At 45.1% G+C, this 13316-nt stretch overlaps 1 protein-coding gene across 1 annotated transcript in view; it reads right to left on the bottom strand.

Annotated features, from left to right (window-relative positions):
- Positions 1–6698, bottom strand: part of MSRA (methionine sulfoxide reductase A) — a 243445-nt gene extending 236747 nt beyond the window's left edge. The window contains exon 1 of the mRNA XM_063153178.1: positions 6542–6698. Coding sequence (XP_063009248.1) covers positions 6542–6683 — 142 coding nt within the window. The 5' untranslated portion in view covers positions 6684–6698. The remainder of the gene's footprint in view (positions 1–6541) is intronic.
- Between the last annotated feature and the right edge of the window lie 6618 nt (positions 6699–13316).

The raw sequence follows: 13316 nt of genomic DNA on the forward strand, positions 1-13316 counted from the left end.
GCCTCCAGCAAGGCTCATTTGGATGCACGGGGCTGCCAGTTGGGTGAAGTTTCTCCCCATTTAGGCGCTGCTGTCTCCCAGCAACCCGGGCTGTTGCCAGGAGAAGCCCCGGGAGCGCTTCCTCCGCACCCCCCGGCTGTGAGCCGCATGCTAAGCAGAGCTCCAGGAACTCCAGGGACTCGAACAACGCGTTTTTATTTTTTTTTTCTCTCCACTTTTTTTGTTGTGTTTTTTTGAGGGGTTTAGTGATGAATGATGTCACCCTTCCTCTTGGGATGCAGTGAGAGGTGATAAGTAAGCGCAGGGTGATTCCGTCAAGGTTATTCCACCTCAAAAGCAGCATTTGGCAGCTCTGTAAATATATTTCCTGAATGCTTTCCATCTCTCCAGCATCCTCTGTGCCTGTTAACTTCCTCTGGGTTGTTGTTTCCCAGCTGCCAAGAGCATAAACCACATGCAAACAACAGAAAAAAAAAAAAATCTCTTTATGTTGACTTAAATCTTTACTTCTTCTTGCAGCACCTTCCAAAATCTAAAATGCAACGGGGGGGGGGTTAAAAGCAATTTCTGTTTTTCCAACAAGAGCACAATATTTACAGCTGTACAGTTGGCTTGAAAATTAGGTGTTTAGTGTGTGAATATAATTACCTGACAAAGCGCACAAAAAAATTAGAGAACTGAAAAAAAGCCATGACAGGCAGGATTTCCAAGGAAATTCATCCTGGTTGTACCTGTAAAGAAGTTGTAACCACAAATTTGAGAAGTCTTTTCAGATAATAAACAATCACTGGGGTGAGGTGTTTTCTCTGCTGTGCATTCTGCTTTCAATCTTGGCATACACAACAAAATTGTAATGAAATTTAATAATTTATGGAAATTGATGGCTTGAGTGTGTTTGAGGCAAAAACTGTCTCCTAGAATGAAGAAATAAGTAATTAACTCTTCTGAGTTAGAAAGGTAAATTGCAATTTGCAAAGTGCTAAATCACATATGACATTGTTACTCAACACACTCCTGCAATGGAAGTCAAGTCTCTCATTTTTTTGGCCCATATTTCATAGAATCTCAAAATAAAAATGGAAAACTAATTAATTCATTATGTAGAATTGTACCACATAAATAAAGTGGTGGAAATTCTGAAGAAACGAATCCTCCTAAACCTTAAGATGAACTTTATTTTGAGGTTTTGTCCTGAGGTATGATCTCAGGAATCTTTATTTTAGACCTAAAATACAGCGCTACTGAATTCATGTCTGAAAAAATTTTGTATTTGCTCATTATTACAAATTCTTTTAATCAGTAAAGGAAATGAACATGAATATTTTTCTTTTTTTTTTTTTTTATTTTGAGGACATAGTTTAATGGTGAATGTAAGTACCAAACCATGGAAGTACCAACCAAACCACAGGCCACTGGTTTGACCACAATAATTTCTGTTCAGTGTCTTAAGAATGGTAAAAAAGGACTAACAGGGAGAACATGTGGATCCTCTGTCAAATGACATTTTTAATCAATGTTTTCTTTGAAGAGCGTGATCTGATTCAAGCAAGAATTTATTCATGGCAATGCTGTGCTTTTTTTTTTTTTTTACATAGAAGGTCAGACTAAAATTCACCATGACCTCCTTCACATTTGTAATTACTGCTCTATTAATCTTTAGCTATAAAGCTAAGAGGCCTAATGGGTTTAGACAATCCTAAGGCTCTCTACCCATGAGCTGGACTTTCTCTGCCTCAAAAAAGTCACTACAAATGTGTAAGAAGATATTCTCTGACATTGTTCATTAGGAACAGTAGGAAAAACATTATTTTAATTTATTACACATTGGTACCTCAGGATATTTAGCAGAAAAAACCTCTATGTGTGTGTGTGTGTGTATAAATATATATATATATATATATATATATATTACTCAATGTCTACATTCCTAGGGTCCTTGACTACTGCTCCTACCACTGTCATAAAATAAAACAGTTCATTAAATAGTGTAAGCAATAAATCCTCACATACTCAGAAAACACAGCCACGTTTCAGCAGCAATCAAACTAAAATTAACTCTGAAAAGTAGAGTTACACTAGAAAGGTAGGAGCAATAAATAATTTGTGTTTTTGCTATAAAGCACAACATCTTATTGCACCATTATACGAGGATATGAAAGAAGTAATTTAAAAAATGAATGCAGAGGCTCTATTGCAAGGAAAGAAAACTGCACAACAAACTAATTCCCAGTTAGAATACAAGACCTGATAAACTCAACTTGCTTACAAAAAAAAGTAAGTGGTGTTTGCTAATGTCTGTACTCCTTTCAGCTAATGCAGAGCAGTTTATCCAGATCAAACTGCATGATTTTTTTGGATCCTCAGTGTGCACTAACATCTCTGGAACCTCAGCCTCCCTCCAGATAGACTCTGGGAAGAGCCTGGTGCTCCTCCACAGGGATCTCAGCAGGGGCAGCAGCACTTTTGGGAGCTTTGCTGTGGCAGATGGAGTTGCTGCAGCACAAAGGAGCTCCAAGGATGTTTTATCCCATCAGGATGAGGAGCAGGGAATCAATGGGATCTCCAAGAGACAAGGAGCTGAATGTTCTGCGGCTCTTCACCTAGGAAAGCAAAAGGCTGCTAGCACCACTGAAGCTGAAGAGGATGGACACTGCAGGTCTAGAAAGCTCTGGAAGAACTTTTCCTCAAGTGTCTGCACCCTAAGGCAGAGCTTGGCCCACCTGGATGTCCAGCTGTGGTCACAGACCTCTGATGTGACAAGAATCAGAGACTGGCACAGCACACACAGCTGGAGCAGGGATCAGAACAGGTTTTGCAGGATGTAGGAATTATTCTTCCTAGCACAGAAAGACTGGATGGGGAGCTGCACTCTGCTGAAACACAGCTCCTTGAGAGCACAGGGCTCCAGAGGGGAACAGTCCTGACAGTACCCAGAAGACAGTGGAGATGGGGATCCAGAGGAAGGCTGGAAAGGTACACAGAGTTAGCATGTTCTACCTGCAGAACTTTGGCTTATACAGGGAATTATCACAGAATAACAGAATCTCCTGAGCTGGAAAGGACCCACAAGGATCATTGAGGCCAGCTGCTGCCCAGGACACTCCAAAAATCCTGAGAGTGTTGTCCAAACACTCCTGGAGCTCTGACAGCCTTGGGAATGTCACCATTCCCTGGGGAGCTGTTCCAGTGCCCCACACCCCCTGGGGGAAGAACCTTGCCCAGATATCCAACCCAAACCTGGCACAGCCCCAGCTGTTCCCTGGGCCTTGGTCACAGAGAGCAGAGATTGGAGAGGTAGAAGCCCCTGGGAGGCTATCACAGGGAGAAAAAGGCTCTTCAAGGTGGTCTGAATTTGGAAAAAAAATTTTCTAAGAGAGTTAAGAAACAAAACATCATGTAGAAAAAGTGGGAACTTCATCAGAAACACAGAGCTGCTTAAAGGATTAAAATACAGAGATCAAAAACAAACAACAAAGGAGGCAAAGAAAATACCACCTCAGCATTTAGGCACAAAATCAGCGAGGCCAAAGCTGGAGTTCAGCCTGGCTGGGGACACAAATGGTAATAAGAAATGAATCCACAAAAATTACTGGAGTAAAAAGAAGCTCAGAAAGAATCAAGGTGCATTGATACATACAGGAGACAGCCTGGAAGTGTGTACAGAAAAGACTGAAGTACTTAAAACCTCTTTTGCACAAGTCTCCAGAAAGAACAACTGCTCCAAAACCTCTCCAGGCTGGTACAATCAGAAAGAAAAGCACCAAACAATGAGAGGAAAAATGGGTTGTGGTTACTTAAAGAAGCTAAATGTGTTTAAATTCAAGGAGCCCCGTGGAGTTTTTCCAGAGCTGGGAGGCCAGGTTTGCTGGTGAGGCCATCAGAAATAATGAAAAATCAGATGGATCAGAAATAATGAAAAACCACAGAGATTGGGGATCTCTGATGATGAGAACTGGTCTACAGTAACAACTGCTTTTAAGAAAGGGGAAAACAGAACTGAGAGGGTACAGGATGCTCAGCTTCAGCTCAATCCCTTGAGATATCATGGAGAATGCTCCCCTAGAAATTATTTCCAATCAGGGAACAAGAAAGTAATCAGGAATAACCAACACATTTACCAAAGGCAAATCATGCTTTTCCAGCTGAGCTGCCCTTTCAGGCTGAAATGATGCCTGTAGCACATGTTGACTTCAGCAGGGTTCTGCCACCCTCTCTCCCAGCATTTGCTGTGGAAGCTGACAAAGTCCTGGCTGGAGGAACAGCCTGCATGTCAAAAATGGGCAGGAGCAGCAGGCTCCAAAGGCAGAGGGATCAATACCTGCACGTCTGGTGGGCAGCAGGTGACCCCAGGGGCTGGTGCTGGGGCCAGAATCATCGGATGGCTGAAACAGCCAAGTGAGTGATGTGACAGGAAACACGCTCAGCAGATCTGAGGGCAGCGTTAAACACACAGCCAGAGCAGACACAGCAAACAGCAGAGGAGAGCTGGAACAGCTCCAGGTCTGAACCAACAGAAACCTCAGGGAGGTCAACAGCAAGAGCAGGATGATCTCAGAGCTGCTGGGAAGGAGCTGTGCTTCTGCTGGATGCCAGGTTAAATGTGCTCACAGTGCACATTTTCACAGAGAAAGCAAACTGTGGCTCTGGACAGCAGAGAAAAGAAAAATCCCTCTCTTCTGTGCTGTACTGGTAAGAATTCACCTGGAATACCAGGTCCAGTTCTGGTTCCTGACTCACAAACAGCATTATTAACATGGCAAGGGTCTGCAAGTTCAATCAGCCTTGAGTTGATCATCTGCCTAAATTTTAATTGCTATCATTTTCTGAGCAATTTACATCTTAACACTGACAGTTCTCTGGAGGGCCGTGCTGTTAATAATACCACATTCAGCCACAGAAAAACATTTTAAAAATTGTATTTATTTTAATGAGGATGCTTTTTCTACAGCAGCCCAAAACTGTTCTACCTGTGCAGTTACTCAGTATGAAATGAGCTTGGTGTGGCTTCTGTTTTCTCAACAAACAACATGAAGCTGCCACTTTAATCCAGGCAATGTGCTACTGTTGGTGACATGTGCTACTGTTGGTGACATGTCTGGCACTCCTGGCATCATCATCTCTGGAGTTCACTGCTGTGTTTGCACAAACCCCACCTCTGCACCCTTCCTTTGAATCCACTTTCTCTGCAGCAGAATAACAGTCTTCCTGCTACCTTTATTTCACCACTACCTTCAGCTTTTTACTAAGTATCTATAACATGCAAGATTTTATTATTCTCTTGACCACTGGGCCTGTGCCATCATCCGTTTATAATTCTTCCACCAGCACTTATGCACTTAAGGTGTTTAAGTATTATTTACTTTAAGCCCTAAGTTCTCATACTTTGTTAGGGCCCATAGGACTCTGCAGAAAAGATCCATATAAATTACACCTTGTTCAATAAACACCTCAAATGTGAACTATTCAATAGTTAGAGCACCTCAGTGCCACTAGAATTCCTCCTGAACAGCACTGACAGTCATCTTGGAATACCTTCAGTTCCTAGGAGGACTGTCAGGAAGTAAATTCATTAATTCTGGGTTGGTAGTTTGCTTACCTGACAGTATATATCCACTCAAAGGAGAAAAGTAATAGGAAGAATTATTAAGAATTCAAAAGCACTTTGCAAACAGAATCACAAAATTTATTTGGGTTGGAAGAGACATTAAAGCTCATCTCATTTAATCCCCTGCTATGAACAGGGACACTTTGCACTGTCCCAGGCTGCTCCAAGACCTGTCTAACCGGGCTTTGGACACTTCCAGGGATCCAGGGGTAGTCACAGCTTCTCTGGAAAACCTGTGCCAGGCCCCCACCACCCTCACAGAGAAAGATTTCTTCCTAAAACACCCACAGAAGATACAAAGCATGTCATGGTTTTAAGTATTATTGTTTAACAAAAGCAGTAACGGCTAAGGAAATCTGTTTAAAGCCCTGTTGCTGGCTTCAGTAAAAAATAAAAGAAGAAATTTATATATAGCCAAGAAAAAATATGGAAAAAAAACACACAGGATGGTTTGGTTGGAAAAGAATCTTAAACCTCATCCAATTCCATCCCCCTGCCACAGGCAGGGACCCCTTCCACTATCCCAGGTTGCTCCAAGCCCCGTCCGGCCTCGCCTTGGACATTTCCAGTGACGGAGCAGCCACAGCTTCTCTGGGCCAACACGAGCCGCACTCGCTGGCTACTCCATCAACCCGTCCATGTCTATTCTTACGGCACACAAGAAACGTCACTGCGAAAGCAAACCTCAACACGAACCCCTTGCAAGCCACATTTAACCCCTGTCCCCGTCCCCCCTCACGGGACGCGCCCCCCTCCGCCGCCGCCATGTTCCTCCCCACGTCCCCGTCCCGTCCCTCAGCGCGCACGCGCCGCGCCGGCCCCGCCCCGCCGCCGGGGCACCGCGCATGCGCACGCGGAGAGCGGGGAAGGGGCGCGCGGCTGAGGCGGCGGCGGGGCACGGGGAAGGAGATGAAGGGAAACGCAGTTCGCACTTACCTGGCACCGCCATGCGCTGGCTCCTGCCGGGCAGCGCTTCGCTCGCCTGCGGCAGGCGGGAGGCCCAGTCGCCCATGCCAAAGGCAGAGCCGTGCAGGGTGCGGAGGAAGAGCAGGAGGTGGAGGCGGTGGCGCGGCAACATCGCCCGCTGGGGGAGATAAGGGAGCCCCGGGGAGGGAGGGGCGGGGAGTGCGCCCCCTTCCGAGCGGCACGGGCAAGGCAACGCAATTCACCTCGCCGCCCTCAGCGAAACGCCTCAGGTGCCCTCAGTGACTCTTGAACCCGAAATGTCCCTTCCCATGGGCTCTGCCCGCTGCTGTGAAAAATGCGTATTTTATTATTGGCTTTCCGCAACTATTCAAATGAATATTGCATGTGTTGTGTTAGAAAGTAATGCTGTATTAATTCTCTTCAATAGTGCGTTAAATATAGTTTTAGGTTATAACAAAATGTTGAAACCATGCTATGTAGGATACTTTTCTTCTAAAGAAAGGACTGGCACTGAGATAACAGCCACAGGACACCTAAATCTTTCAGAGAAAGGGAATTTATTGCTCCATTATCAGGAGAGACGAACTACTTCCCACCTTGCTTGGGCAGGATGATGCCATCAGGATTCAGAGGAAGAAGCTGAGGATGAGCAGACAGAATCCTGTGTTTGAATGGAATTTATGCATCATGGATGAGGTGTATGAATATGCAAGAGGTTATTGTTTTTAAGGGTTAATCCTTTGTTAATGTGTGTCCTTTTACAGTCTTATGTTGCCCAGAAAAGGTACCCAGACATCCGTAACTCTTTGTTTCTATTGTCTCATATTGTTCTAATTCAAATTGTCCAAATCATTATTACTCTAATTGTATTACTATTTTTATAACCATTTTATTACTATTAAACTTTTAAAATTTTAAAAACAAGTGATTGGCATTTTTCACACTGGGAAACACCTCTGTGGAATGCTGCTTGCTCTGAAGTCTGCCCATGCCATTGTTCCCAAGGTTTTGGGACCCTCATGGAGTCCACGTCACCTCCACCTCATTCCTCGTCCGTGTCACATCCACCCTCTGGCCTGTCCATGCTCCTCGTTTTAGAGGGGGTTTTGCAGACTCATTTAAGAAAACACACTACACATTCCTTTCATGCAGAAATGTGTTTTATTTGTACAATTACCACAGAGTGGTTTGGGTTGGAAGAGGCATTTAAGCTTATTTTGTTCTAACCCCCAATAATATATATATATATATTTAATTTTTTTTCCATGGCTTTTGTGGCTGTTAATTTTGACAGCATTCTCCTGTGTTGGGTTTAGCTAATGTACGGTACCATCCCAACTTTGCAGAGTATTTTTTCACTGAATATATTTCAGATAACATAAATCTCTCAGGAGAATTTTCTGTACCTATATTTGCAATAGAAACACATAAAAAGTGGTCAGAGTGTGAGTGCTTGTGGAAAATACCCTCTGTGGTTTTGGGGGTAAATACAGTGTAAATTCCTACAATCATACAATAATTTGAGTTGAAAGGGACCTTAAAGTTTGTTTCATTCCACCCCCTTGTCATGGGCAGAGACGCCTCCACTGGACTATACAAGAAGCAGGATACTAATTGATTAAAAAACTCATCTGGAGGGGTTTTGAAAAAATTGAGTTGTTGGCTGAATAGAGATAAAAAAACAGACTGATGCCTAGTCTGAGAGGAAGGTCAGATAATTCTCTCAAAAAATTGTCTATGACTGATGCAGTTCCATTCAGTTTATAATCAAGCTGGATTTTGCATGGATATTGCTGAGGCCTGGAATTTAATTCATATATATAAAGGTGTTGGATATTTACAGCAATACTGAGAATTCCCAGGTGCTCTTGAAAGAATCTAGAGCAGTGGGAAAATCATGTTTTAGGAGTCAGGTTTTCTTCAAAATTAAAAATTCAGATAGGAACAGGAGAAACAAAACTCTCCCACCTCAGCTTTTAGGTTCCATGTTTTATGTTTGAAAGGTGAACTAAATCCTCTTTGAGCACAGGTGGTCCCAGGATTGTAGTCAATTTTTCAAGTTTTTTTACATTAATAAAATTTCTGATTAATGGTAAGTAGAATTACTGAGGTCAGGACTGGAGAGGATCTCAGATGACCTGAAAAAATACCTTGTAATAACCTGAAGAAAATCCATGGAATAATGAGTGAGTGTAGAGACATTTGTGATAAATATATGTGATATTTTGAGAGTACAAGTGAGTAAGAACAAGAAATGCTCAATAACCAAGTGTGAATTTCATTTAAAATGTGTTTGCCTAATTAGTTACTCTCATTATGGTCCTGGTGTCAATTCCCAGCTCTTTCTTTATAAGAAACCACTAAAGATGACGACATCCACTGGTTTTACACTGCCCATCTCTTCAATTTCACCACACCCCTCTGCCAACATGTTCCTAAAAATGCACTGCTCAGTGTCACGATGGATGGCAATGGAATTTTCCCCTCAGAATTAATGTCTCCACCTGCGAGCTTGAATTTTTTTTGCCTCTTAGTGACCAGTTTTGTTTTTATTGCCATCTTTCCTGCGTGAGCTGAAGGCAGTCAGAGGTGAGGGGCAGAAAAATAGGCTGCTCAGCCTCACAGGTGAAGTGGCTGTGGTGTTCCAGATATGCTCCAAAATTCCAGCTGCTGAAAAGCCAGCCTTGCTCCACTCCAGTGATCCTGGCTGAACGTGCTGTCCTTGGGTGTTGATATTCTGTGTATTCCTCAAATCATGGGTGCCTTTTCCACTGCTTCAATTCCTCCAGGAAAAATTGCTTCGTCACCCATCACCCAGTCGAGCTGCTTTGTTCCTCTGCTGAAAGCAGCAGAGGATTGGGATCCAGAGCAGTGACAGCAGGACTGCTGATGCTGGAAAATTACAGCTCTTGGGGGCAGGAATCAGCCTGGCGTTCCCTGTTTGTGTGGCACTTCACGCGCCCTGTCCCTGACTTGTCACTGAATCCCAAGTATTAAATGGTAATAAGCCACTGTGCCACTTAACAAATAAAAAACTGATTTTCACAAGGGTTTAGTGCTTGTTGGCTCCATGGAAACAGAAGACTGTTTAAATTAGATAAATCCCGCTTATATTTCAGGAAAGTGTGGGCTATCCCCTCCTCTTGTTGCAGAGGGTGAGGTCTGGGTGAGAGACTCTGAAAATTACACTCTAACTTTATTTAAAGTTTACTTATTTTTTTACCTCTCCAAGCAAGCAGTAGAATGTGATTATTTTTTTATTTATGGTGTATTATGCTTCACACTTAAACATAGACTTTCCATGTACTAACACACTGAATTAAGAAATATATCAGGGAAAAAAGCCTGGATTATGGCACCTACACGGTGCTTGCATTCCTGCGTAATTATCACAGTATTCCCAGCACAGCAATTTTATGGCAGATGCTAAAAAATTTGTGTGAAGATGGAAAAAGAGGAGAGAGAGAGAGAGAGCAGGAAGAAAAGGGACGTGGGCTTACCTCTCTCCTTTCAGCCAGGGCTTTGCGCAAATTCCTACTCATCCAGTCCTAGGAACTTGCTCAAAATACAAACAATTATTTTTTCCAGGACCTGACATTTCCTATGTATAATCCATCAGAGTTAAATTTCCTAGTCTTTGTGGTTTGGAATAGATGCTTTTTTTCCCATGTAACAAAATCTGCCGTATCTTGAAACTGATAAAGCCCTGTGTGGCCATCTCCGTGGAAAAACAGGGATTGGGAAGGCAGGTTTGTGCTGCAGTGTGCATCTCCTGGAAAAGCAATCTCTTTTTTGTCTGAAAACATGCAGTGAAAGAAGATCCTCCACAGGCTTTAGTGGATTATTCAGTGCTTGATTACTGTTAAAAATATGCAGCTTATTTTTAGGTTGGCTTTGGCTCCCACCCGTCACAGCTTAGCTTATCTTCCCTGGAATGAAGAGATTGCTTTTATCCAGGTTTTGTTATCCAGACTTAGTGCTGCAGGCTGCGGTCATCCCTCAAGGAAAGATAAACAGGACTCTGGGAGTTCATCACTGTCAAGGATGTTTTCTAATTCTCTTAAGTCATTGCACATCTCTGGATGCTGTTCAGGTTTTCAAGTGACGTATTTCCTGATTTTTTTTTCCTGCTTTGATGAAGATGTGAGTAAGGAATTCACCCTCCTGGTGCGGCTCAGACCAAGCAAGTGCCAGTATAATCTGGTTTCTTGATTCCTGGTTGGATGTGCCTTGATCTGTCCAAGAGCAGTATTAGACCTTCCAGCCTCACAGATGCATTGCTGTGACTTCCCAAGGGTTCCCAAAGGAATTGATTACCAAAGTATAGAAATATAAAGGTGATTAGGGCAGATATGTAGAAAATTGAGTTCTCTGCCTGGACCTTGTCATCATTTGAATCACTAATCTAGACTTGTTGCAATCCCTTGTCTTTGTTGCTATTGCTGCTGCAGCTTCTCCTCAGCTGCTGACAGAAATCATTTTCCCAGCTCTTCTCCATAGCTGATAAAACTGTCAAATAGTGAATCACAGAATCACAGAATATCCTGAGTTGGAAGGAATTCAACAACGATCATCAATCCAGCTCCTGGCCCTGCACAGACAGACACCCCAACAATCCCACCCTGTGCATCCCTGAGAGCGTTGTTCAAATGCTCCTGGAGCTCTGGGAGCCTTGGGAACGTCACTGTTCCCTGGGGAGCTGTTCCAGTGCCTGACCACCCTCTGAGGGGAGAACCTAAAGCCCCAAAAGGGGAGAATTGTACCCAGAGTGTGCCCATGGCTGCTTTGGGCGCAGGGCCATGTCCATGAGTCTGTCACAGCCCTGGCTGTCCTGGCTCCTGACTTGCTTCTCCTGGGGAAGGGCCTTGGGAGAGTTCCCCCTCCAGGACTGCCTGCACTGCTGGAACTCACTCAGATCTGGGGACTTCTTGGTGCCCTTAGGGGCTTGGTGGCTCTGCTGTGGGGCTCAGCGATGCTTTTGCACCTCTTGGCTGCCATTTCCTGGGGCCCTCTGCACTTCCTTCCCACTGCATGCAGACACTGACAGGTTATGGATGGAATTGTTTTGATGGAAAAGCAGAACAGTAAACATCACCTTCTACATCTGAATCTACAGCTACAGATACATCTGAATCTACATCTGAATCTATGTCTACATCTACAGCTACAGCTACAGCTACAGCTACAGCTACAGCTACAACATCAAAAACACCCTGGCTACATCCCCAAACAATGTGAGCTCTCAAAAAACCTAGTCCCACATTTCTTCTCCAGCTCTGCCTGTGGGAGCCTTGAGCTTGCTGTCAGCTCTGGGCAGAGGGTCCTTCTTCTTCTTCTTCTTCCCTCACCTTTCCAGCCTGGTGCCATGTGTGGACATGCTGCCCTGGGGTGGTGGCACGTCTGTCCCTGCATCCTGCTGTAGCTCCTGATGATTCCTGCCAGTGGCCCTGCCATGCTCTGTGCCTAGGATGACTTTGGAGCTCTGTTCAGTGAGGGGCCCCTTCCCAGGCAGCCAGAGCTGGGGGGTTTTGCACTGGAGCTGGTGCCACCGGTGCCTGCAGAGTCCATGGGGGCATGGGGACACTTCTGGGGTCACCCAGGGCCCCCAGGGCCTGGCAGAGGAGTTCTCAAAGGTCTGTCCTGGGCAGATGTGGCCCAGACAAGGCCAGGGGTGCTGGCCATTCCCTGCTGAGCCCTCGGGCCACAGCTGGCAGGGGCACAGGGCTGCTGGGGGACTTGGCTGATCCTGTGGGAGGTCACGGCCCAAGCTGGGGCTCAGACGCTGAGGGCCCTGAGGTGGAGGGAGAGGGCCAGAAGGGCTGGCAATGTCCCCGCACTGCATCCCTGGGCTGCTGCACTCAGGATCAGGCCCTCCCTGTGCTGCAGGAGGCCTTGGGGGAGAGCAAGGCTGCAGGTGCTGGGCCATGGGGGAGCTGCGGCTGCCACAGCGGTGCCACAGAGCTGACAGGACCATGGTCACTCAGGGCCTCTGGCCAGTCTGCTCTGTGGACTGGACACACGTCTGGACTCTCCTCTTGGACCCTCTCCAGGGCTGCAGTGTTGGGGTTCTGTTCCCACTGTTCTATCACACAGCCAGGAGTGCTGGGGGTCCCCTTGTCCTGTCCCATCCCCAACAGCTCTGCCAACTCTTGGTGGGGAGAGAAAGTGTGAACCACAGAGCTGGAATTACAGAATATCCTGAGATTCATGGGACCCACCAGGATTATTGATCCAACCCTGGCCCGGCACAGACACCCCAACAATCCCACCCTGTGCATTCCTGAGAGCATTGTCCAAATGCTGCTGGAGCCCTGGCAGCCTTGGGAATGTCTCCATTCCCTGGGGAGCATCTTCAGTGCTCAGCATCCTCTGGGGGAGGAACCTTTTCCTGATATCCAACCTAAAGCACCCCTGGCGCATCTCCAGCCTATGCCTCACTTGGTAATGGAGCTGAGGATTGATGCTGATATTATATCACTATAAACACAGCAACCCCATGATGAGTGTCTCATTGCAATCACATTTTGTGACTAGTCAGAAAACAAGACCTTTGAAAAAGCTCAAATTTTCACCAGGACACACAAGTCATTTTCCCAGTTTTAGCAAAAAAGCCACAAGCTAGTTCTCAAGAGTTTTCAGTCAAGGGCCTCAGAGACTTTAAGTGCCACAGTTCTTTTTGGAAACATGAATTCCTGTATCAACAGCTGTATCTGTTACTCAGGACAGCAAAGATGATAACACAGTTAAGGAGCGATGTGAGATGGTTTCTAGAGAGAGGAGGGAA

This window comes from Melospiza melodia, chromosome 3 (assembly GCF_035770615.1).
Source record: "Melospiza melodia melodia isolate bMelMel2 chromosome 3, bMelMel2.pri, whole genome shotgun sequence".
In the NCBI taxonomy this organism is placed as follows: domain Eukaryota; kingdom Metazoa; phylum Chordata; class Aves; order Passeriformes; family Passerellidae; genus Melospiza; species Melospiza melodia.